This window comes from Natator depressus, chromosome 17 (assembly GCF_965152275.1).
Source record: "Natator depressus isolate rNatDep1 chromosome 17, rNatDep2.hap1, whole genome shotgun sequence".
NCBI classification, from domain to species: domain Eukaryota; kingdom Metazoa; phylum Chordata; order Testudines; family Cheloniidae; genus Natator; species Natator depressus.
In genome coordinates, this window is record NC_134250.1 from 18,692,965 (window position 1) to 18,720,671 (window position 27,707).

The 27,707-nt window shown below is 38.9% G+C and overlaps 1 protein-coding gene across 4 annotated transcripts in view; it reads left to right on the plus strand.

The window, feature by feature from the left end:
• The window catches only part of CUX1 (cut like homeobox 1), a 399,694-nt gene that overhangs the window by 301,966 nt on the left and 70,021 nt on the right, over positions 1 to 27,707 (plus strand). For 3 of the 4 annotated variants that reach the window (XM_074975049.1, XM_074975051.1, XM_074975050.1), the window contains 3 exons: positions 272 to 437; positions 1,066 to 1,122; positions 22,123 to 22,425. The exons of the other annotated variant lie outside the window; for it this stretch is intronic. In XM_074975049.1, the coding sequence (XP_074831150.1) occupies positions 272 to 437; positions 1,066 to 1,122; positions 22,123 to 22,425 (526 nt within the window). The remainder of the gene's footprint in view (positions 1 to 271; positions 438 to 1,065; positions 1,123 to 22,122; positions 22,426 to 27,707) is intronic. 4 annotated transcript variants of the gene reach the window in all.

The following is a 27,707-nucleotide window of genomic DNA, read 5'->3' on the forward strand; positions in this document are numbered from 1 at the left end:
TTCTCCTGCAGGAAGAACACATACTCCTTCCTGAACTCAATATTTTTACACTTACACACACACACACACACACACACACACACACACACACACACACACTTCCATTTACTTATAAAATGTGCATTTGTAACTGAAGGCTCCCCATGTGCTTTCTGGTTAATGATTAATATACATGTGACATGAGCAACATGCTGGTAGGAAGTATATCACAGAAGTTACCCACCCCGAAATAAAATGTGCTAATATGCCATTCTTGGTTGCTTCACTTCAGGTGTTGGGCCTGTCTCAAGGGAGTGTCAGTGACATGCTCTCCAGGCCAAAGCCATGGAGTAAATTGACGCAAAAAGGCAGAGAACCATTTATTCGCATGCAACTCTGGTTGAATGGTGAGCTGGGACAGTGTGTCCTGCCTGCACAAGGACAGCAACAAGGACAAGGTAATTAAAATTCCACTATGTTGTTGGCATTGAAGGAGAGGAATTATTTTTAAATTGCAGTAAGCGAGAGTTTTTTCTTAAGTTAGCTCTGCCATTTGTGTAAGTAGAATTGCCCACCTCAACTTCACAACCTGTTGTTAAGGGACTCACTGGGATTTTACACAGAAGGATTAGTTTTCTGCTTAAGTCGTAAGCAGGAGGTGATGAGTTACCAATTAAGATAGTGGTGTTTATGTATAAATACAGCATATAAATCAAGCAACTTTGGATAAATGTCTAGAAAAATGTGAAAGTTAAATTCAGTCACATTTTAATAGGAATTACTTGTTTCTAAAGTTCTTTGAAGAATTTTGATCCATGTAACCAGATAAAAGAATTAAGTTTTAAAGAGGGAAGTGGTGGTTCTAATTCTGTTTTTTACCATTGTTTTTATTATGCTGTTTAGAAGTATCAAATATCTAGTGGTTGTTTTTAGTAATACCAAGGCAGATTTTGCCTTCACTTGGTTGTAACTGAGATCAACATTTGACTAATTGTTAAATCTGTTTAGAATTGGAGTTATTGCCTTGTTTGGGGGATTGGGAGTCTCCTTTATGATTCCCTGATTTTACTGTTCTCTCTTACTTAGTCCTCCACTCGGTGACATCACTGCAGGATTCCCTACAGCAGGGATGTGCAAGCTCAGGTAATCAACTGGCTTCCAATGATTTGCTGTAAAGTAATTCACTACATTTTATTCTGTTTCTGCTGCCTTGATGCCCAAAGGATTCTTGTGTTTTGTTGTTATAGCATGCAGGAGCACCTTAAGGGTTTTTTATTAACAGTTAACTCCTCATCCCTCTGTGTTGCTATGGCAGATCTTGAAAATGCAAGCATTTAACAGAATACATTAGGCTGGAAGATTGTGATCTGAGATCATTCGCACTGTATTTTTTTTTTTTTTACCATAGTATATCAATTTGACAAGTAACAGTGGCTGTAAAACATAAGCGTTTCATTTGTAATATGATCTACATACCTCAACTGCCTTATTTGTTGGTATATTTTTTTCACCCTCAGCTATGGTTCTAAACCAGCTTTTCTAATTTAAAGTTGAGGAAGATTGCTAAATATGCAGCTCGCTCTCCCACCCCTTCACTAAAACAAAACAGAGATGTGTGAAAAATGCAAGCGAATTGCTTAAAGATGTTTCTGAGGATGACCATTACAGTAGGGAGCCCAAGTATAAAACAGCTGTGTTCCTGCTGCTTGATACCAAATTCTACCCACGCACACTATGTAGCCAGTTATACAGTTAACTGATGTAAGCCATTTATACTGTATCAAGGCTAAAGAAATAATTGTGTTCTGTGGTTGCAAGATGATCAGGTGCTATAAATGAGAGAATTACAGCAGTTCAGAATGGAAAGGAAGGACCTGTTAGGTCATCTTGTCCATCTCCTTGCAGTTGCAACACAGTACCTTTTGCTGATGATTTGTCCAGTTTAGGTAAAATGTCCTAAATAACAGGGTTTCCACCATTTCCCTTACTATGAGACTCTTACAGTGAGATGTATTAGGTTGTAAAACAGAAGCGTTTCATTTGTAATATGACCTACATACCTCAACTGCCTTATTTGTTGGTATATTTTTTCACCCTCAGTTGTGGTTCTAAACTTATTTATTTCTCATATTGAGAAATTCTCTAAACTTTCCGCAGGAGTTAGATGAAAATGGACTGAATACAGGCAAAATGTCAGCGTTAAAATCAACCATGAAAATAAAATCTTCATGAATAAAATTAGGAACAGTCTTTGCAATCACAGAGCTATTGTTACTTACTTACAAGTATTTAAAGAACGTAAATTTCCTGAGGCATTTTTACACTGCTGCTCATGAAAGTATGCAATATCTACTTTTCTGTAGCATTCATCTGACACAAGTCACAATTCTAATTTAAAAATATATATAAACACTTAAGAAAACATAGAAAATATCATAAATAATACATTTAACAGGTCATTTAAAAATAGTAGGGTTTCAAATGGGAGGGAAGGGGAAAAGGCTATATTTTTATTATTAATTATTTTTCTGGTCCCTAACAGTAATTAAGAAAGGGTTGAAATACTGACCTACAGTATTGCAGTCTGATCAACTCATGGGTTCCCAGGAGGATAGCTAGTAGCTAACGGTTATTTCCTTCAGGAAGTTTAGATGAGTTAGTGTGAGGTTCTGCTCCACTGCTACACATCCCCACCTAGTCTGTCAGTTACTGTCCTTGAGCTAATATTTTGCAAAGTGCTAAGTTTTTATTACCTGACTGGAGCATATTATTGATTACCACCCTTTATTCTTGCCTTAAAGATGACCTGCAAATAAGGAAAAAGATGGGATTGTGTCCATGGCTTTTTTTTTATGATTAAAAATAAACACATGAATAAAATTGTTTATTTTTAGAATTAGAAGTTCATTTCTTGTTTTCCCTTTTATATTTGTAGAACTAATAGGCTTATCACATCACAGATAACAAGAGAGTAAAGCATGATCAGTTGAGGGGAGAAGGGTAATCTGATCGTTTTTGTTGCCACCTATATTTTAATTCAAATGCGTGGCAAACGGTAGAAAAGCTGTGTTTGTGAAAGATTCAACATCCCACCCCTCTACTTGAGGGCTGTAAATGCTCCAACTCTAATTTGATTGTCCTTCAAGGAGTTTTCCAGCAAAACCAATGAAGGCAAGACATATCTAAAGAAAAAATCAAGGAGAATGTAACTTTTTTTTAACATTCAGGACTTTTCTGTATGATATAAGATCATAAATCTATATGGTTGTATATGATAAATAAACAAAAAAGGGTCCAAACCTTTAACACATTTAAGTATTTACAAGAATAGCCTCTGATACCAAAATATAATCTGATACTCTTCTGTATTCTGTGTCTGTGAGCTTTAAGCATCAGTCTAGTAATCAGAAGATCCTTGCGCACGTTCTGCTAAATACATTTTACACACAAATTGTATCTATACTTCCAGTGGTGAAAAAGAAATTCAGTATGTTATTTCTAACATTTTCTTAATGTATCTTTCTACCTTTGCCTTTGGGTAAATCTGTCTTTTTAATGAGGTATGTGTCAACAACATGGACCAAATCATATGGAAAAAAAATTCAGAATTAATGTCACCCAACTGCATCAGCATGTTTGTTCTTTTTTTTAATGAATTTGGCCCTTATTTAGGTGCATTTTTGTTGGTCAAAGATAGATTAGAATTAGAGAGTTGAAATAAATATTAGGACGTGTATATGGTTGAGTGTTTTGAACACTTGTATGTAGCTCCTGTATTGGTTTTATTTGGATTACTTTCTTTACTGAGTGTCTGTAAAACTTTACCAACTAAAGATACCATGATCTTATGTACCAATTCTGGTGATTGTCTTGATATTCCCAAGAATGTTGAATTTTTAATTCACTTCTGTATTTATCCTTTGTGAAGGTCATATAGTATCCATATACTACATTAAAGACTTGCATGTCTTTTTGGTATGTGTTTCTGTTAGGGTCTTCGTATGACCTAATGTGGAAATCTTCGTTTGTCAGTACAGCTGCGGGTGATCTCAGGGGATTTTGAATTTCCCTTTTGTTTGTCTTCCTTTCTGGGTATCATCCATCATTCCTAACTTCATGCTGTTTAGCAGTAGTAATGCTCATGGGAATTGAAGAAAGGATTATAGCTGCATAAAATGGGGAGCTAATCAAAGCTTGTTTTTTAAATCAAAATCTTGCTTGAGATAATTGAGCATCACCTAGTGATTTAAAAACCAAAGATTTACTGTATTTAGATCTACTGAAATATTACATAAAACCTTTCCTTTCAAAATAAAAAAAATTGTAACAACAAGGGATGATTAATCTTTATCATCCCTTGGGAAAGAAGTATGGAAAAATCCAAAGACGAGTACAAAGTTTACTCCAGATCTGATGATAGTTCTTGCATTGCAGAATGACAGGAAAGCCAAATATCTCACCTGTCTATCTCTATTCATACCATGCTCATCACTGTGTTATCTTTCAATAACAAAGGCTAACAGGTAGTTAATTGTGGATTGGGTCAATCTCCCTATTACGCAGCAACAGAGTTATTAGATATTATTTACGGTCTTGTTTTAATTACTGTTGTGGGAAAACTAAGGCAAAGATATGAGTGTTACTCTTTTGTTCTGGAAGTAGTGAGATTCCGATTTCTTGAGGAAAGGAGTTTGATAGCCTCAAGCGGGACATGAAAAAAACTCTATGCCCTTTCTCATGATTCTTACCTTTGTTGTGCATTGCTTTATAGTTCCAGAGGAGCACAACTGTTATAGGAGGTGTTCCAGTAGGTAGCTCAGACCAATCTATTGAGAACTTCTATAGTTAGACCCATGTGCTAATGTACATGGACATCGGTTCCTCTGCTCCTGAGACCATTCCAAATTTGGATTTTTTTTATCTGTGAAACAGGCTAATATCTCCTTGTAGCAAGAGATACTGGGTTCTGTGAGAATGCATTCTCGGTTAACAAAGTTGTTTATGGTTTGAAATGGTTCTGATGAATATGACTTTATGGCCAATAAAATGGAGAAGAAAGGGGGATCTCTTGACATAAGAGTCATAAGACTAATGACAGGTTTCAGAATAGCAGACGTGAATTCCTTACACAAGTAGGTTAAATTCAATTACTTATTTTAAACTTTGGTTAAAGAGGCTAATAAAAATATTGATGCCATCTCTTATCAGTGTGAGCCAGATCAGAATAGAATTTTTTAGTTAGTTCCTTAGAGTGTATGGATAACTCAACAGAATCAAGCCTCTTGTGCTAACTCTAAAATGTAATTTTAATAGGCAAATTGGTTAAGTTTCCACATCATTTGTGCATACTGAGTTTGCAGCTCTAAAGTAATTGGCCCCAGTTTGTGTTGATTTCAAGCTGTGTTGATTTCAACTGGCACCTCACAAGGGCAGCTGCTATAGTCTGTCTGTCTAATGTGTATGATTAAATTCTGTGCTATTTCCCTGATAATTTGGACCGTGAAAACGTTCCTGGTAACTTTTCTAGTATCAATAAAGCGAGGAGAATCACTATCCAATGCACTTTATTGGGACCTTGAAATGCAGTGCAAAGTCGGAATTAAAGTTGACTCTTCATATAACATGGACAGCATTGCTAGAACATTAGTTTCATTTGTTTCTTTTCTAGAATTCTTCTTTTAGTCACAATCTGTTTTGCGTGCCTATAGCTCTGTGTGTGTGTATTATTGATGCTTAGTAAATAATTGATTTTATTGAAACTCTACCTGCTATTCTTTTTCATAGACCCTTTAGCATAGGAGATGTCTTTATCATACAAGTGTTGATCTTTTTTTATGCATGTTAACCTAGAATTTCACCTGTTAAAACCCTTTCCCACTCATTTTTATTTTGAGTCCACATACACTAGGTAAACAATGATCAAAACTTCTGCAACACAATTCCCTCCTCACTGTGGTCCTTACCTTACAGGTATAAAAGTGTGTTTGGCATTATAAAATCTGTAATTATGAGCACCAACATTATAAGGAAAGATTCATTGTAGATGTAATGTAGTAACTTGGTGACAACACACTTTCCCTATTTAAGTGGCGGAAAGGGAACTCGTGCAATACCCTGAAGCTGATCTTAATTTATTTTAAATAGTGAATGTGGGTCTATATCTTCATTTTTAGAAGAACTGCACACAATCCATTGCAACCTGTATTTTTTCTTTTTTTGTCAGGCTGTGTGGACTCCATAAATCCACTGTCCTATGGTCTGAGCACAAGATTGGGAGCCAGGAACTCAGGCATTCTAGAACTTGTCTGTCACTGATTCCCTCAGTAAACTTGGGCAAGTCATAAAGGCTCTCTGCCTCAGTTTCTCCATTTGTAAAAATTGAGATAATACCTACTTCACAGGATGCTTCTCATAATTAATTAGTGAAGATGTATAAAGTTTGAAGATGAAAAGTTTAATTAGTTGTACTGTTACCACTGCTGTTTTTGTCAGGCAGTTATGGAAAAGTACCAATTAGCACAATGTCAGTGCACTGAGATTTTTCTAGATCAGCATAGTGCTTACAGTTCTTTATTTAAGGGAATGCAATAGTCCAAAATTGTTGATGAAAACTTTGCTTCTGGAATAGTTTGCTATAATTCATTAGATCAAATGTATTTTAAGATCAACCAAACCATGTGACCTCCTTGGTGCATATTCTTTCCAATCTTAGTTCAGAGTGAAGATCTGGTCTGTTAAATATGATAGACTACAAACACTCATTTCTCTCAATTTCTTTATATTCTTAATCATTCATCTATGTTTTTTCCCCATTCATCCCTTTTTTTGGAGGGGATCTTCCCTCTGTGATAAGAGAGCCCCGATTCTCTGACCCTCCCTCTTTACAAACAGTCTGTGGATCCTACAGCCAGCTGCTAGCTCCAGGAGGAGCTGGGTATGAAAGAATGATCTCATATTTTGAAAACCAGAATGTAAGAGTAACTGACCCTAAATCAGCAAGCAGTTTTGACATAAAGGATGCCTTAGTATTTGTGTTGTGGTGTCCAAAGGTCTGACAGCTTGGGGAGGGGGGAGATAGGGCTCTGGATGGTTTGGCAGCTGAGAAGAAGGGTCAGGCACCTTCCTCTATATTGAGAGGAAGTCTGGAGGGCTTGGCAGCTGCAAAAGAGGTCAGGAAAGGTACTTATCACTAGGGATAAGGCATTTGTCTCTCAGTGATGGGAGGGTTTGTCTGCTGGCGAGGAGTCATGTTGGGTTTTTGGTTGCTTGAAGGGAAGTGAGGCACATGTCTCTTCATAGGAAGCTACAAGGGTTTGGCTTCTGGGATTGGTCACATAAGAGTGCTTATCAGGGGGGAAAGAGGGTATTAATCTATTTCATCCCCTTGGCTATGGTAATGGATACAGGCAAACTCCAACTTTAGGTTGCTTGGCAATTTAGTAAAATACTGTTGAGGTGGGTGAGAATTACCTTGCTTTGACTGCATAAAACAGATAATGGACTGTTTCCTTCCTGAGTTACTGAATAGAAAGTATATGCTCCAAATGTACAGGTCATTGCTTCCAGTCCATAAGGAGGATACAGCTCTAAGGCAGGTATGTTTCCCAGGAACTAGTCTTAACATGAAGTAAACATTCTGTGGTGGAAAGTAACAGATTATACCTCTGACAAGTAATTAAATCAGGTTTAGATTATAAGGAGCTGTGTGTTTGATTGATAAATATGTAAAATCATTTCCAAGAAGAGAAAACTGAAAATTACTGGAAAATTAAGTATCCTCCAAGTTACCTTGTGGCTGTCCCTTTTGTTTCAGTGCAGAGGAAGAAAAGAAAAGATGTATGTGTCAAATCTAATTTGATAGATATTTGAGATTTTTTAAAATTTGTAAACAATCATCCAGAAGATTGTTCCTATGATTATTTTAATTCTGATGGAAACCATTTCTCTTCTAGGTCAACATTCCCCTACAGACCAAATGTTGAAATATAATGCTACTGTGTGGGAACCAGAAAGTTAAATAGACTAGAAATCAAGTATAAAGAAAACTGAAACTGACTGGTCTATTTTCATTGTTCGAGCTGAGTGAAATGCAAAAATTAAACAAAGAATATAAATAAAGTGAATTTGATATTTAAAATTCCTACAGTTTTAATGATCAAAGGTGGCACTAATAATAAATTTAAGGAAATTTGTTTCTTAAAAAAAATAGTATTTGAAACCCTGTGTCCCTCTTTAAGAAGTGTATTCTACATCCAGAATAACATAAGCACCATTTGATAGTATTTTAAAGGCATGATCCTGAGAAATGCAGAGCACCAGCAAAATTCCTTTGGACATCAGTAGTCTGCGCATCTCATGTCAGACACTAGGACAATGATACAAATACTCCTTTTTTAAAAAAAATTATCTTTGCAATTTGTTCCTTCCACTTCTCCTTCCCCTATCCTAACATTTTAAAACATACCCTAGCTTCTCCTTTCTCCTAAAAAGCTTCATCAGATCCACCTCCCAGATACTTCTTCCACCACAGCACCCTCCTTTACACCTTTGCTTTCTAAGGAAATATTGGGATGTGTAAAGGTGATGGAAGCTGCCCCCTCCCACTCTCCATATTTTCACACAGATGAACAAGTAATTTGTTTAGTCTTAGTGTAACTTCAGTTTTGTTTTACATTTGTTTTTCTCCTTTTCTCTTTTGGAACTTATATCCTGAATATAGAGTAAGTTGGAACTAGCAGATGTTTCATTTGTGCTTTACAAGAGGACCAAAATTAGCCTGTCATTTGGCACCTAAATAAAGCAGCTAAACTGTCCTTTGTACGAACTTTACAATTACAATCTAGTGAAGTTTCAACATTTTATTTTGTTAACTGGTATTATGCAAGCAAGATCAGCACCTAAAAATCCATAAGACCTTGAGAGAGAGAGGATGAGCAGGAATGAACACAATTGTGTTTTTAATCTCCTGTTTTGAGACAGTTATTTTTCTTGTGAAGGTTTTTTGTTTTTGTTTTAAAGGTAACTTGGAAATGCTCTAAAACTGCCTATTGTAAAGGTAAAAAAAATCTAGTAAAAGGACAGCAATGGTTTCTCTAATTGTCAGTGAGAAAACTGCACAGAATGCCTGAAGCTGGGTTAGCAGTGGGACTCCCCAGGGGCAACAGAAAGATGTTATAATCAATTACCACATCATAACACTGATGTATGATAATTACTGAGTGTTCCTCCTGAGATAGTGCAGCATTTGGCTGGGATGCAGCTCTTTCATGGTCCACTGCCTGATTAATATGCAAATAATAGGTTGATTGCATGATGAATGCAGAAAATGAGTTCGCTGATAACATGAGCACCGAAGCGGGAAGATGATAAATTACTTTTACTGACTGTCCTACATTAAGTACCCTTTCTCAACAATTTTATCACAAATTAAGTAAAGCAGTATGGAGAGATTATGAGGATGTGTAAAATAATGTACCTTAATAGCTTTTATAATATTGTTGCGTATAATCTAAATGGCATTTTCTTTCAGTACTTTAGCCAGTACTCCTCCAGAACGGTTTTGCATTTAGTACAGTAACATGCAGGGACAGTCCATTCAGCCGCTTTCTGTTAAGATGAAGAGCAATCTGCTATACCAACATATATGACTGGTGATGGTTTGGCCTTTCTTATGAGAAAAAGAATCCAGATATTAACCCCTCAAGTATCTTGCCCCTAGCAAATGAATGTCCACATTGTTTAGTGAGGGGGGAATATTCTTCAGTACAGAACAGGATGTACACTGGACATATGTATGCTGTTGCACCTGGTTTAAGCTGTATATCCAGGGGCAAATGAGGTTAAGACACTGAACACGTTCATAGAAGTACCTGCATACTCTATCTAAGTTTGTTAAGAAGCTTGAGGTGGAGAGAGGACCAAACGAATATGATGGTGATAGCATGATGAGCTCTAGTCTCTAACTGGCTGGAGCATCAGCGAAGATGTTACAATAATAACGAAGTTAGGACCTCTTAAAAGCATTGAATCGGTGAAAAATTGTCATATAATGATTAATCTTTGCTTACAATAAGGCAATTTAAACACAAGTTTTGTTTTTGGCATCTTGGTAGGATGTTTTTATGACAGATATTTGTTTAATCTTCAGGAACTCATTAATAAAACTGTTCCTACACACAAGCTGCTTCAGTAATAAGGTTACTGAAGATAATTTTTTTAAGTTACTGTATTCTTAAATCAATATGGATTTCTGAAGAAGTAGTGAGCTATGGCAATACAGAAAAATCAGGTTTTTAAAGAGGGCTTGGTGGTGTACAATGGTGTCTTAAAAACCTGCCAGGATCCGAGTGTTAATTATATAAATTAAAATTTGATTTAACTTAAAAATAATCTTCTAAAATTATCTCAGCTGTGGTTCTAAAAACTGTGATTGTCTATATGCTAACACAAGCCCCCGGTTTTCTTCCTTGTTTTTCAAAAAGTGCATTAATGTAATGATCATCTAGTCCATCCCTGGACCAGTTCAAGAGTGTTCCTTAAACCATATCTTTTGGAGTTTTGTCCAATCTTTTTTTTAAAAAGTGCTATCTAATTCCAGAGGCTAATAGCACTGCCAAGAAGCTTTTCCTGGTAGCCTAAATTTCTCTTTTCTTAATTTTGTCCCATTACATCTAGTTATACCCTTAATAGAAGCTTAAATATTGTAATTCTCTACATCCTTGATGTTCACACTGCCCATTATTGGTGAATACAGATATTCTCTTTAGGACCCCTCAACTCTGCAACTATAAGTGTAACTTTGTAACCAGTTAGAGGCCCAGTCCTCTTAACTTGTTACATATTATATGTTTTGGTTTATGTCAATAGTGCAGTATCTCTTCCCTCATAGCCATGTTTGCATATTAATTCTTACTGTGCTGCAGAACTCTTTGTATCAGCACCTCTTTGTATCAGGGAGCACCTGGGCAGCTACACCATAGTGCATAGATTGCCTAGAAGACACACCCACAGAGGGCTTGGGAAACAGACGACCAGCCAAACTAGTAGCACAGGATAGCCCCCAAAGCAAAATACTTTGAAGAACCAGTTACACAAGAAGGCAACTGTGTATCAGCCTAGGCCCTGGTAAGGATAAAACACTGTTAACTGCTGAAGTTGCTAACAAACTATTATCCATGCTGCATGTGGACACAAATCCTGTTTGGAGCCTAATATGCTTCCGGTGGGTTATAAATTTGGTTTAAAGTCAGAGGGTGAATAAAGCATTCTTTAGCCAATTAGATAAGCTATCTGTAAGTGAATAGCAGTGCATACCAACTCCCCCTGTGGATCCTGTGGGCGTGAACTAAAAAGTACCTAAAAAGAACAGGAGGACTTGTGGCACCTTAGAGACTAACATTTATTAGAGCATAAGCTTTTGTGGGCTACAACCCACTTCATCGGATGCATAGAATGGAACATATAGTAAGAAGATATATAAAATACACATACAGAGAAGGTGGAAGTTGCCATACAAACTGTAAGAGGCTAATTAATTAAGATGAGCTATTATCAGCAGAAGAAAAACACTTTTGTAGTGATAATCAAGATGGCCCATTTAGACAGTTGACAAGAAGGTCACACTTAACATGGGGAAATAGATTCAATATGTGTCATGACCCAGCCACTCCCAGTCTCTATCCAAACCCAAGTTAATGGTATCTAGTTTGCATATTAATTCAAGCTCAGCAGCTTCTCGTTGGAGTCTGTTTTTGAAGCTTTTCTGTTGCAAAATTGCCACCCTTAAGTCTTTTACTGACTAGTAGAGTAGGGGCGTTGGGGGATGAGAGCTAAGGAAGCGTTATTCTTGGCTTACTGTGGGGCCATGCGGGTACCTAACGCCCCTACTCTACTTGCGCTACATTGATATCATCTTCATCATCTGGACCCATGGAAAAGAACTCTTGAGGAATTCCACCATGATTTCAACCAATTTCCATCCCACCATCAACCTCAGCTTAGACCAATCCACACAAGCGGTCCATTTCCTGGACACTACTATGCTAATAAGAGATGGTCACATAAACACCACCCTATACCGGAAACCTAGTGACCGCTATACTTACCTACATGCCTCCAGCTTCCATCCAGGACACACCACACGATCCATTGTCTACAACCAAGCTCTAAGATACAACCGCATTTGCTCCAATCCCTCAGACAGAGACAAACACCTACAAGATCTCTATCAAGCATTCTTAAAACTACAGTACCCACCTGCTGAAGTGAAAAAACAGATTGACAGAGCCAGAAGAGTACCCAGAAGTCACCTCTTACAGGACAGGCCCAACAAAGAAAATAACAGAACGCCACTAGCTATCACCTTCAGCCCCCAACTAAAACCTCTCCAATGCATCATCAAGGATCTACAACCTATCCTGAAAGACAACCCATCACTCTCACAGATCTTGGGAGACAGGCCAGTCCTCACTTACAGACAGACCCCCAACCTAAAGCAAATACTCTCCAGCAACCACACAACAAAAACACTAACCCAGGAACCTATCCTTGCAACATAGCCCGATGCCAACTCTGTCCACATATTTATTCAGGTGACACCATCATAGGACCTAATCACATTAGGCATGCCATCAGGGGCTCGTTCACCTGCACATCTACCAGTGTGATATATGTCGTCATGTGCCAGCAATGCCCCTCTGCCATGTACATTGGCCAAACCGGACAGTCTCTATGCAAAAGAATAAATGCACACAAATCTGACATCAGGAATCATAACATTCAAAAACCGGTAGGAGAACACTTCAACCTCTCTGGCTGCTCAGTAAAAGACCTAAGGGTGGCAATTCTGCAACAGAAAAGCTTCAAAAACAGACTCCAACGATAAACTGCTGAGCTTGAATTAATATGCAAACTAGATACCATTAACTTGGGTTTGGATAGAGACTGGGAGTGGCTGGGTCATTACACATATTGAATCTATTTCCCCATGTTAAGTATCCTCACACCTTCTAGTCAACTGTCTAAATGGGCCATCTTGATTATCACTACAAAAGTTTTTTTTCTTCTGCTGATAATAGCTCATCTTAATTAATTAGCCTCTTACAGTTTGTATGGCAACTTCCACCTTCTCTGTGTGTGTGTGTGTGTGTGTGTATATATATATATATCTTCTTACTATATGTTCCATTCTGTGCATCCGATGAAGCGGGCTGTAGCCCACGAAAGCTTATGCTCTAATAAATTTGTTAGTCTCTAAGGTGCCACAAGTCCTCCTGTTCTTCTTGTGGATATAGACTAAAACGGCTGCTACTCTATAAAAGGTACGTAGCTCACATTAACCTCGTCCTCTCTAAACAGACTACATTAATACAAACTTGGCACCTTTTCATTTGTACCTGCAGCATTCACACAGGGGAGTAACTGCGGAGCACCTGTATGCACACTGCGTAGTCTGAACTGTGGGGCAGTCTAGACATAAACTTGAACTTTTCTCACTGGTTGCCAGTAGCAGTGCTAGACAATGATAAAAGCATTCGTTTCGACTGAGCTCTGGCCTATTTGACATCTTTGCCACCCTATCACATTATAAATTAAGGCAGTTTGGGACTATATATCGATAGAGATGGTATGGTAGAGACTAAGGAAGTGACGTTTTCTTCTCTGCTCTTGAAATACTATATTTAAAACTGCCTGCACCTGATCTACAATAGGGCCTTTACCACTGCTAGCTAACATCATGTAGTCAAAGGGAGTTCTGAAGGGACGTAATTTGTAGTAATATTGGGCACTATGGGTTGAATTTTCAAAAGTATCTAATCAAGTTAGATGCCCAGCTCCCCTTAAAAGCCAATGGGAGTTGGGTACCTAACTCTCTCGAGGACTTTTGAAAGCCCACCCTATGTCAGGCCCTTCAGTTGCCATTTTGGTTGCTCTTTTCTGAACTCCATCTAGTTTTGCTACATATTTCAGGTGCCCACAGCTGAAAATTTATATATAAATGTAAGTGTGGAACAAGCATAACATTGTGGAAAATGCAACATAAAATTGTGGCGAGATCATATAATCCCTTGCCAATGCTCAGAAGTAACTTTATTCAAGTGGTCACAACCTTTGGCCCTAATTCTGCAAACATTTCTGCACATGTGTAACCTTGGACACATTCATGAGCATGAGTATTTGCAGGGCAGGGGCCTTTGTTTTTCATTTTTTTCCCAGAATGTAAAGACGACGAAGTAGTAGCCAGGTGACCAGCCTAGGCTTTTTTGTTTTCATTATGTAATTTTTGAATTATTGGTTCAAGGAATTAAATTGATTTTTTTTTTCTTTCAAAAACACACAAATGTTTGACGCAGAAGGGATTTTTTTCAGATTTTTTCTGTCACCCACAAAAATTCACCTCTGAGGCAAGACCAAGTCTGGAAAGTTTCAGACCTAAGAGTTTTTTTTTCATTCTAACATTCTTATTTATTTATTCAGTTATAAACACTACAACCACCACACAAGAATCATCCAGGGAAATCTATAATCTTAACAATAGCTGGCATTCACTACCATGAATTTATATACATACTTGCTTTACATTATTGTATGTGTCTGTCTCACACATTTAGGCTCTGGAGAGGTGGCTTATTTTCATAAGCCATATTAATGTGCAAATTGTGAATAGGCAAGGTTCACTCATTGAAAATAAATCCATTAAAACACTACCTCTGAGAAAATATTCAGTGTTCATAAATCAGTACTATTAATTAGTCATAAGAGTGCTTTATTGTAGTATTGTGCCACAAATGCTTAGCTGATTTATTACTCACGTAGATCAAACTTGTGTTTCATTTCACCACTGGTGCACAAAAAGCTCATTACTGTGTGAAGACATAAATTCCTGTGCAGGAGTTAAAATCACAGTGTAGAAAAATGGAGACCAAATTCTGCATGAAATTTTCAGATGCCAGAAAACTGAATGCATAACTCAGTGGGAGTATTACAGTTGACTTTACTTGGAAATGGATAAGGCCCTAAAGATACATCAGCGAGAGTAGGCCCAATATACTCTGGTTTTTAATCTTTAAAATGGAGATATTGTACAAACTAATAATTAGACAGGAAAAACTAGGAGCTAATCTACTCTCAGTATGAGCCACTTTGATCTTGGGCAACCTATCCAAATCTGTTTATTGCCCATCAACTCATCTGTGGGTAAAAACAGGCTCTCAGATATCAAATGCTCTTCTGGGAGGTGGTGAGAGAATCCTTTGTTGATGTTTATCTGTCTTCCTCTTCTATAATAATTTGCCATAGAAAAAATAACCAGATTGTTGTATCTTCTCACTACTACATGTTCTATGTTGTTGTTCTGATATTCATTTATAAGTAACTTGAATATGACTTGTTTGGTATGGACCGGAAGCCTTAGCTATGGACATTATGAAAAGTGGTGCATCAAGCCAATCGCCAGCTAAATAATGTTTGGGTTATTGTCAGAATGTCACAGAGTACCCTGTCATTTTGTTCCAGCAACTTGTCCTTCCAAATGCACAGTTCGCCTTATGGCATGCCAGCAGTAAAAATGTCACTTACAATAATTACTTTTTGGTGAAAATGCTTGCTGACTACCTACCTTCAAGCTGTTTTTTACACAGTGGGGAGATAATAAGAAATGACTTTATCCTGACTGCTCAAATGAACACTAAATGGAATTTAGGTTATTACTGTATATAGAGGACTGTGTGCTGAAATTTAAATAGTGGATTGGATAAACTGCAGAGATTTGTCTCTGAAAATTATAGTGGATCTGCTTTTTCAATCCACTTCTGCCTAAAACTTAAGGCAGCTGTTGTCTGCCTGCTGCCTTCAGAATATAATACTTTTCTTAATCCTGTTAGAGGCCCCTGAATACCTTCTATGTTTCAGATGGTCTTTCCCCAACATCTTTATGTTTTGTACCTTTTGGCAGTAACACACATTCAACCGTATATTCACTCCATTATTGTTGAGCTAATGTAGGACTGAGTACTTCTTTCTGGAAGTCAAATGTGCCACAGAAAAAGTCTCAACACAGTAAATTTTTAATTTGCTCTGAGAACTCAGATGGATTTGGTCCAGATCGCTCTTGTCCTACCAAAAGGCTTTGGATTACATTGTCTTGGCAAAAGGACAAAAGGGAAGGAAACCACTTGCTGCCAAGCCTGTAGAAATGAGAGCGTAGCTTCCTGGGATCCATAGTCCTCAGAAGAAATACGAACAGTTCTGCTTAAGAAACCATGCTGTAGACATCCTACCAGGATATGTCACCTTCTAGGCTGTCATGCTTCTGGGATTGACAAGGTTGCATCCATCACCTAGTATTTTAACACTGCACCATCATCCATTTACCTCTTTTGGCGGGGATACTTCCATGCCTATTGTCTCGATCATGTTCAAGTCCATGCTGTTCTAAAGAGTTTGTAACTAGTCAAGTCAATCACTACGTGCAAGCCTCTGAACGCCAGTATCTGTTGTTTCTCTCCAGGATGAACCTCCTGCTGGCTATCTTCTGTACATCTGGGCAGTGTTAATGTACAGTTGAGGAGGTGCTGCTGCAAAAGCTACTTGCAGTTGAAAGAATCAAAATAAGATACATCACAAATCTGATAGATTATCCCATCCATCCTCCTGCAATTGTAGGATATAATCCCCTGCATAGTCCACATGAAGAAAAAGGGAAATCTTTCCTTTGAGCATGTACAAGAGAACCCCAGTTTTACGTAAATTTCAAGCATGCCCACAATTTTCAGACTATGAGTGGGGGTGAGTTCAGGTCTGATTCTTATCTTACATCACTGTAAATCCAGAATAAGTCAATTGAATTCAGTGGAGTTAGACCCATGTAAAAGCAGTGAAAGTAAGATTCAGGTCCACTTGTCCTTTTACCTGAAGTGAGACTTACGCCCTGAAGTCCTGCTGAACCTGCAGGTTTTAAGGACTCTGGAGAGACTTCAGAGCTTGCTGGGCTGGCTCCCCAATCATCCACTTCCATTTTAATGTGGTGCATCTGACCTTTGGAGGAGTGGGAAGTTTAGTTTAGTTAATTGAGATTCAAGTAATCAAAGTTTGGCTGTAATATCTTCTAATCATTCATGATAATAATTGATATCTCATATAACACTCTCCATGAAGAATGTATGCATTTGGTGCCGATGCTCAGAGCATTATTGTTGGGAGTATCCATTGGACGTTATATCTCTGTGTGCGTGTGCCTAGTGCAGATCCACCTGACACTCAGTTCCTTCCACTAAATCAGAATCCATTGTAATACTCTGAAACTGTGGGGGAGGATAATGTGATTCGACGTAGCAGTCATCTGTACTAGCTGTGGTGGTTCTTTGTAAGTGGCTGTTGTTTTCATTTCCAAGCATTGCCCCTTTCATTCCCCACTTTAGGTGATGAACAAGCAGACTCAATCCTTGACCAAACAGGGACTCTCAACTAAAAAGATATTGCAGAAATGTTCTTTCAAATGCTGCATCTGACCTATGAATTAGATCCGTAGAGTAATACTATATAAAGGTATGACATTTCAGAGACATGCAGTAGTGGCTGTCTTGGATCTGGTGGAATGCACTCCAACACATTAGTACCGAAATCGTCACTCAATCATAGCAAGAATTTATACATCGTCTAATTCATTTAGACAAGTGGTTTTCAACCTTTTCTTCATGTGCAGACCCTTAACAAATTTCAGATGGAGGTGCGAACCTCTTCGGAAATCTTAGACATAGGCTGTGGACCCCTGGTTGAAAACTACTGAATTAGACAATCTGAGTGGCAATTGATTGTTCCCTAGTATTATCTTCATGAGTTTCCAGCAATCTAGAGGTTTTGCAAAATGACTTATTTCTGTATAGATAGGAACAAAGTGCCCTCTTCACTTTTGAAGAAGCCTAGTCTTTCTTGGTTATGAATGGGCTTTGGGGGGAAAAACTTATTGTTGATTTTTTTTTATATGGAAATCAGAGACTCACTTTGACAAGACTTTAGAACATGGGTATAATGCTACCATTTCCTTATAGAACACTGCTGTGGTAATATCTGAGACTATCCAAGCTGATAAAATCACCACCAGTGATGATTTTTCAACAAGGGGGAGGCCAGGCATATCCTGGCAGTGGCTTTTAAATGATTGTTCCACCAACTTAAGTATCACATTCAAATTCCAGAAGATAGTGACTCCCACACTGGAGGAAATATATTAAATAAGCTTTTCAGAACTGTTATCACCTTAGGATGGGAGAATGTGGTAGAGTTCTGTACAGAAAAATGGCAGACCGACTTGCCTAGGGTCAGAAAATCCAGCAGAAGAACAGAAAAATCCATTACTAGGTCCAGTAGAATGTACAACCAAAACTGACAAATGAAAGCAAGAGCTCTGAGCGGTGCTTCAGACTCTGTGGTGTTTTATAGAACTTTGGTGATGAGAAAAAGTGGAAGGAATGCACAGAGGAGGTTGGATTGAAAAATACCCACTTTTAAGCTTGTTGTGGCTTCATCCACTGCAATAGGGAATGCACAACCACAGAACATAAATCTGTGGTTCATGTAATAATGAGGAGGTTGATATATTGTTCTCAGCCAGCTTTGCAGTGTGCTCAACTAGAGTCAAGTCGTGTTCTCTCAGTTCAGAGTAGAATGCAATTTTGCAGTTTTTTTTCTCTTAAATCACAGGAATTAAATATAAATATCAGCATTAAGATTGAGCAATCAAACTATCACTGGTCAGGAAATTCCAAAATGTAGGTATTTTTCTGCAGCATTAACACAACCATATTGGATAGCTTTCAATTTTTTATGTTATAAAAATAATATAATTCACATTTAAGAAAGAAAACAAAAATAGAAAGCAGATGGGCAATGTTGACTTATTTTACATTCATTCCTTTATTTAGCTTTATTTTGTTCTTATCCCACACTCCTGGTTGCAGTAGAAATCTTAACTTTTGGAATTTCCTAACTTATGAACAGTTTATATGCAAGGAGAATAGTGGGACCCTCCCAAGCTTTGTCCACAAGCCACGCTCCAGCCGCATCAGATGCGACCCAGATTAACTGTGCAGACCATTGTAATGTGATCGTTTCTCTCTCTTCTTGGCTGTTTTGATCAGCTGTAAGATGGTTAACAATGTCAACATCTCAACTGTCATCTGTAGGCTTCAGTGATGAAGGGGGTCTGATCACACTTCTCAAATGATTCCGGTTGTCTGCACATTCAGCCGACATCACTTCACTCATTATATTCAATTCACATTTGAAAGCAGCCATATAAGGATAGACAATTTGGGGGGGTGAATGTGCGGGATTATGTAAAACATTATATTCTACAGAACAAGAAGGCAGGCTTGTTGGAAACATACTGCTCAGCTGACCATAGGTCCTGGAACGAGGTGTGCTGCTGCACCCCCTGGCTAGGAATGGTTTCCATCATATGCAGGGTTTACAGTTTGGTTCAATGTCTCTCAGCACCCCCACTGTACAAATTGTTCCAGCCCCCTGCAGCTGACACAACCCTGCACAGTCAGACTCCAGCTTTAGAGTACTTGATTTCTCATCCTTAATGTTGCACTATCACTAGTTTTTTGCGTTTCTATATATAATTATATTAGGTATGACTATTTTATCCCTTTTAAATATTACATCTTTCACACCCAGTATATCTGAGAGCTTTACAAAATAAATATATATGCTATGTACCTGATCCTTCAACCTTTCGTTATTTTTCTCAGCATATAGTGTAATGATGATCTTAGAAGGGGTGTGCATACAAAAGTTATTCCTGTTTTAGATATTATAAAAATCCTTCCCAAGACGAGAAACAAGAGAGATCCCTACAAACCACACAACAGCCCCCTTGAATTTCAACCAGATGCTATGGCTAAAGTCAAAGCAGCAGTGTTTGCAAACATTCCACGTTGAAATATCTGCCCTCAAAATAGTGGTCTTAGTGGAAGAGAGAACATCATGGAAGCTCTTTCTAACTCATAATACTGCATAGATACCCTTTAAATAACATGCATAACCTCTTTGGTATAATAAAGCTTTTATCTGGACTGATTAAGGTGCCGTAGTCATTAACTGGGGGCCCTGGGCTTTGCCATTTGAATGATGTGATCACCCCAACTCATGATGATAAAATCTGTTACCCCCCAACCAGTAGTACGGTCCGTCTTTCTAAACATAAATATGTGTATAAACACTTACACATACATGTTTATTAGACAAACTTAATCAATTTGATCACTCATATTTCAGTAGTATTTCTCACTCAAATCCGGGATGTGAGAAGCAGATGATGTATCAAAGAAACATTATTTTACTATATTGTTTTCATTAGCCCTTTGCAACTGCTGTTTTTTTGGAATCCTTAATCTGCTATTTCTCAGGTGTCCCTGAATTTTGTTTTTTTCCTGCCAGGGAGTCAAGAGACATGGGCACTCACAAATTATATCATAAAACACGTGAAATGACTGCAGATTAGGAGGTCAACAATTGTTAAATTAGATTTTTTCCCTTTCTTTTGTTAGCAACTTCTACTTTAAAATCCTTTTTAAAAACAAAATAGTTTTCTACATAGAGTAACAAAGAATATCTGCTTTGTGATTTCATTTTCTTGAGGAATTAATTTCTAGCTTCTCAGAAATGTCTGATTTTGAAAATGCTTTTAAATTAAGGGAAATTCACAAGAATGAATGTAGAGTATATTTTGTTTGTTTATCGTGTGTGTGTGTGTGTGTGTGTATATAATACATAGTTTGAAATCAGAATACACTGAGTGCTCCTAGAATAAACCCGTTGTTTTCCTTTGTGTTGCATTCCAAAATCAGATTCAGATATTTTTACCTTTTTGAGTAAATAAAAAGGTTGGTTGCTCTTAAAAACAAAATCCCAGAAGGCTGTTGATATGTTTTTTAAAAAAAAATGTAACTAATCCACTCTGTCTGCAACATACCACATTTTAGTGATAGGAGAGAAATATGTTGTTTTACCTTTGATGTCTGCAGTAACAGGCTGAAAAAATAGACACTGGTGAATGCTTTTGTTTAGTCCTCTGTGAGGTGTTTTGGTTTTTACTGTACTGTATATGTGTGGTTTGCAGTGCATGTATGTAGAATTGCATAGGAAATTTGCAGCTGCTCTAGTTATTTGGTAAGATTTGTTTAAGCTGGCACAAGCGACAAAATTAGAAGGAACTTGAACCATTGCTGTGCAGTTTATTAGCCAGGCAGCCATAATTTTGACCTTGATGTGGGTTAAAGGACACAGACCTGAGAAGAAATCTGTTTATCATGTAGGGAATTCATGCCATCCCTGACAGTGTACAGTGAACAAGATGGATGATCTGCCAGATTGGTCCCTCGCATGGTTGAATCGGGGCAAATTTACAGTACAATTCCTTTGCTGTTCCTGATACAAAAATAACATTTGCTGGGTTTTATATTCTATTGTATGACGACTTGGGGGTGAGCAGAAAGAAGAAATAAAATTTGTAGGATTCTTATTGCCTTAAAGATGTATATAGAACTTGCTCTCCTTTTATGTCTCTCTCTTTTGCATCTTTCATAAACTATTTAAAAAATTCAGTTACTTTGGTTGAAAGAGCAGTTTCTGTGAATGTGTTGGGAAGACTTCCCTAAATACAGTATGGTAAAAGCTTTTATTGCCTTGAATACCCCCATTTTATTGTGATTGCATTCAAACACCATGTTTATTTATGAAGTATATTCCTCTATAATAATTGACGCATCAAAATATTTTGTAAGAAAATGACAGAGAAAACAATACCTAGAAATCTTATAGCCAAGTGAGTTTCTTGCAGCCCTCCACAATATTGAACGTTAATTAATTGTGTTATTTTTCTGTTGCACTTATGTATCTTGTGTCTCTGAGAAAACAGAGATTAATCAAATAGTAAAATTACAAAATAGCATAGTTTTTAAAATGAAACCTTTCAGTACCCTAGCCCTTAAAAACAGCATTTTAGGGCTTTGGTGTACTTTTTGCATACCTGGGCATTTGTTAAAATATGTAGAATATAAACGAGAAGGAAGGTAGTTGTAATGCTTTGATTGCAAGATAATTATGCTGTAGTCAGTTTTTCTCCTTTTTTAATTACAGAAAGCACTCCAAAGACCTCTGCCAGTTGCAGTCCTGCTCCTGAGTCTCCTATGAGTTCCAGTGAATCAGTGAAGAGTCTGACTGAATTGGTACAGCAACCCTGTCCTGCTATAGAGACAAGTAAAGATGGCAAACCTCAAGAATCAAGTGAGCCACCTGTTCCTGAATCCCAGTCGACAACACCTTTGCCTCTCTCGGGCCATTCAGCACTTAGCATTCAAGAACTGGTTGCTGTCTCTCCTGAATTGGACACATATGGCATTACGAAGAGGGTTAAAGAGGTGTTAACAGACAACAACCTTGGTAAGTTGCTTTGTTCTAATGTCTTTAATGAAATAAAACAAAGTATTAATGCTTTTTTTTAAGTAATGTGTCACTAGAAAGGATGTTAAAGGGACTGTCTCAAACTGTTTAGGTCTCAAATGTAATCTGTTTTGAAATTGTTCTAATCCGATAAAGAATGTCCTCCAGATTTTAAATACCTACTTCCAAACAAAAAATCATAACTCTGTCACTCTTCTACATCATGTACATGTAAACCTGGCCCACTAAGCAGAATACCATCCCCAGTTCCCTGTCCACAGTCACCTGAGTCCTTTTGGCTCTTCAAACATCAACATTTCTATGCTGTTCAGTTCTCCACTTGAGAAGTTGTACTTCACCTCCAGCTTTTGGTTTCCCCGTCCATGTAGAGATGGTAACCAGGGGCCCTAGAGTTTTGCAAATAGGTGAGGGAAAGGGTTGGAAGAGGAGGAGCATCACAGGCAGATGGGAGTTAAGGAGGGATGTCCTGGATGTGGTACAGGTGGAGAGGAAGAATCCAGACACAAGAGGGTAGTATGTGGAAGTGGATGGGGCCGTTTAATTGTTACCTCACATAGGGCCCACAAAAGCTAATGCTGCCCTTGTCTGCAGAGCAGTTTTCTGGTTCAAGATGGAGTTATCAGATGGATGCACTGCTGATGTGTTTGATCATATACAGTGCTGTCAAGGGAAATGTGATGCATTGGCTAAGGTACAGAAAAGGGAGCCAAAGAGATCTGGGTTCTACTCCCAACTCTGCCACTGGCTTAATCTGTGACCCCTGTATGTCAGTAACTCCTCCTATGTGTCTAATACTTCCTTTCCTCACAAGGTATTGGGAGATTTAATGCATTTGTTTGTGAAGCACTTTGAAGTCCTTGGATGGAAGGCAGTAGAGAAGGGCAGAGTATTTTAGCACCACTCGTACACAAATGTTACTTCTGATTATGTCACTTTATGCAGCCAGCATCTACCATGAGGCAAGAATGCTTAGTATAAGTGTGTGGAGGCTACTCATTTCAAACTGAAAGGGTGTAGTTGGGGATCTAGATATTGAGGCCTCTCTTGGAGTTGAAGTTTAGAGAAAACTATTGTTCTGTGAGTTTAAAAAGAGATTGATGAGGAGGTCACTCCTTCCCTGTACTCATCCCTTTTTCAATCCAAAGGCCAACCTTTCTCTAGGAGCTTAAACAGTTCAGACTGTCTCATTTATTATAACCACTTACAAGCATTATTATACCCAGCTTCTGCTAAGTCTACTGTATTTTAGAAAACAGGATTATATGACCCTTTTTCAGTCAGTTGCAGAATAACAGGGGCTGCCATCTTAGACTAAAGTAAGACCCATTTTACTCCTTTTTTTTTTTTTTTTTTTTTTTAGTGTCACTCACATTCATTTAAAAAAAATTCTAGGCAAATCCTCTTCAAAAAGTTATACATGAAAGCAAGTCCCATTAAACTTGAGGGAACTTCTCACGTACTTATGTTGTATGGTCAGACCCAGAGTGCTTATTCTATGGAGCTAAAAGAAAAGGAGGACTTGTGGCACCTTAGAGACTAAATACATTTGTTAGTCTCTAAGGTGCCACAAGTCCTCCTTTTCTTTTTGCGGATACAGACTAACACGGCTGCTACTCTGAAACCTGTCTCTATGGAGCTACTCACAGTAGTAAACTCTACACATGGTTGTAAGGGTTTGTAGGATCAGGCCCTTCGTTTTTTGTTCAGAATGCTATTGGGTACTGTTCCTCCTCTGGTGTTCCAGAGAGGGTTTGAAAAGTATTTTTGTTTACATTTATTTTGATGCCATTTTTACTTAGTCTTTTTTTTTTCCCATGATTTTTGTTTTCCTACAGTGTGGCTGACAAGCCTAAAAAGCAGCAGAAGAGCCAGGAAATGTGCCCCAAACTCTGCATTAGGTGTGGAACAAGTTTAAATGTCTCCTTTTGCCCTCAGTGTGCTGAAGTGCCAGATTTACTCAGTGCTGAGGCTTCTGTTTTAGGCCACAGGGCCACATGAACCTGTCTCAGCCAATTCCTAGTGGCTCAGTAGTTCAAAAACCATTAGCCACTAAAGAGGGCATTAGAGTGAAACTGGTTTGGGTCACATGACTCATTAAATTGGATTGTATTTGGAGGGTCTTCCCTCATGGGCCTTCTTGGATTCAGACACTAGTAACAATTCTAGCAGCCAATACTAGCACTGCCAGCAGTGAGATGTTTGTAGCACAATAAGGATTTTCCAACTGAGGCAGCACATCACATTGTCACAGAGGGGAGAAAATGTAACAAAAAGCCCTAAATGTGGGGGGGTTGCAGAAAGTGCCAAAATACCATAAAGAATTTTCCATAACAATCACAACAAACGTAGGTCACTAGATACAAAAGCTAACTCTTGTGGCTACCGACTGGCAGTAAAGATGGGGCAAATTAAATGGCATGGGTTTTGCAAATTCTCTGAAATCTATATTTAAAAAAAAATACAACTCCTCAATGGCTGTTTGAGTATATGGCGTATGATACACCTGCTCCCTACCCGTAGTGATTTATAATCTGATTCCCATTAGCTTGACAGTCTTTCAAACCAGGTATTTGATCCTTTATGGTTGTACTTAGGGAAATAGAATAAACACAGCGGAATAAAAACATTTCAGTTTTGCCTTTTGCCGTCTACGTAACATTAATGTGATATTTGCAGTATTCCCTACATTTTCATACTTAAAGATTGCTGGACATACTAAGGGAATGTTGTTTAGTTACAAAGACAATTGAAAAGATTTTAAGAGTTTTAAAGATAAATAGACGAGGGTTCATTTCAAAAGATCCCCACTCTGTACCAGGGTACAGATATACTCTGGAATGCAGATGAACCAAAACTGGCATTTAGTCAGATTTTTTAGAATTTCGCGTAATCAGGGTTTACCTGTCTATGAATAGGTACAAAATGAAAAATGAATGTATTTTAAAACAATGTAGTTGAAAATCACTTCTTCTTTTACTTACTTGCCAAAATATGAGTATAGGCTTCTGTATTTCCCCAGTAAGAACCAAGAGGAGGGACAACTTTAGGTAATATTGGGCTCCACACAAAGTAACGTGCACACACACAGGCCATGTCCAGCTTACTCCATGTTGGGTTCTCCCTCCCCAGCTTGGGCTTGCCAACTTTCTAATCACACAAAACCGAACACGTCTGCCCCGCCCCTTTACTGCAGCCCTGCTCACTACATCCCCCCACCCTCACTCACTTTCACCGGTCTGGGTCATGGGGTTGGGGTGCAGGAGGGGTATGAGCTCTGGCTGGAGGTGCAGGCTCTGGGGAGGCCTGAGGATGAGGGTTTTGGGGTGCAGGAGAGGGCTCTGGGCTGGGGCCGAGGGGTTCAGGGTGCAGGGGGGTGTGTGCTCCGGCTGGGGTGTGGGCTCTGGGATGCGGCCGGGGATGAGGGGTTTGGGGTACAGAAGAGGGCTCTGGGCTGGCAGGGGGTTGGGATGCGGGGGGGGGGGGCTCCAGGCTGGGACCAAGGGGTTCGGAATGTCGGAGGGTGTGTGCGCTCTGGATGGGGTGTGGGCTCTGGGGTGGGGCTGGGGATGAAGAGTTTGGGGTACAGGAGGGGGCTCCGGGATGGGGCAGAGGATTGGAAGGGGGTGAGGGCTCTGGGATGGGGCCAAGGATGAAGGGTTTGGGGTGCATGAGGGGACTCCATGCTGGGGCAGGAGGTTGGGGTGTCGGAGAGGGTGCAGGATCCCGGTGGCTCTTACCGCGGCTCCGAGGAAGCAGCTGCCGGGTCCCTGCGGCCTCTAGGTGCATGGGCGGCCAAGCAGTTCTGCATGGTACACACTGCCTTTGCACCCGCAGGCACCGCCCCCTGTAGCTCCATTGGTCATGGTTCCTGGCCAATGAGAGTTGTGGAGCCAGCGCTGGGGGCCAGGGCAGCATGTGGAGCCTCCCAGTCCCTGGCCCACCCAGCGCCTATGGGTTGCAGGGATCTGGTGGGTGCTTCTGTGGGCAACGCAGAGGTAGGGCAGGTAAGGAGCCTGCCTTAGCCCCGGGCCCCCGCTGCACTGCTGACTGGACTTTTAAGAGCTGACCAGACCCACCAGTGTCCATTTTCAACCGGGCAAATACCACATGCTTGGCAACTCTACCCTTCTCTATATACTCATGACCACACCCTTTTCTGGTTGCCTCTTATTACAACTCCCTCAAGCTTCAGTTGAATCCTTGCCTTCATTTGGATGCCTCAGGAGTTCCCACCACAACCCCCTCTTCCCCCAAATAAATCAGGAAACTAAAAAAGGGAGCCAGTGAGAAATTTTCCAAGTGCTTAGGTCATATAGGCCCAAGACTACCACTGGCCCCCTTATACCTAGAGCAAGTGAAGGAAAATACTCTGTTGGGGGGCAGACACAGGACTCTGAGGCCAAGTCTTAGCAGGTAAAAATCTTTTCAGATTACCTTTACAATATACAGTAGTTAAAATACTATCAGAAATCAGGATTTGACTCAGATGACTGCAGGCTTCTCTTTTGTAGCAAAAGCTATTGCATATCAGGACAATTTTGCTTAAGAAAAGCATCCAGTGAAGGTTGTTAGAAAATAAAGTGGCCTGGTTTTGAGTGCTGTGGACGTTTTCTGTAGTTACTGCAAAGTTAAATCTTAAGCATATAAATGGAAGAATAACTACATGTACATACAAAGTATGTACATTCCAAAAATACATACAAATTGCTACCATGCTAGAGCATAGCATTTGAAACACGGCTTAAATACTTATTGAGAGCAAGTACTACATAAAAGTTACAAACATACATGTTTGTTACATTTCGTAAACTGTGCCTACCTGCAGTTGCTAAAGCACATGTACAATAGCAGTAAAAACAATATAAAATGGAAAGTGTTTGCATGTCTCTGTGAAGACACTAGCATGCATGTTGCTGAACAGGAGAGGTGTACAGTATTAGCATTTGTTTCACTGATTGAATTGTCTGTATTATCTTAATGGAAGGAACCTTCCCTCATAAAACCTAAGTAGCTGTAGTAGTCTTGCTGGAGTTGACTGCTTAGTTAAAAGCTTGATTTACTTTTTAAAATCTTATTACTTTTTACTTTTGCACATTATGTCCATTATAAGGTCCTGATCCCAAAAGGTGTTGAGCTCCCCTGCTTGCCAGAACTAAACAAAAACTAATTAATTTCCAACTTTAATGGGGGAAGAACTATTATTCTTCCTTTTATTTCTGTTGGGTTTTCAGGCAAGTCTGAAGTAAGAATAATTGACAGTG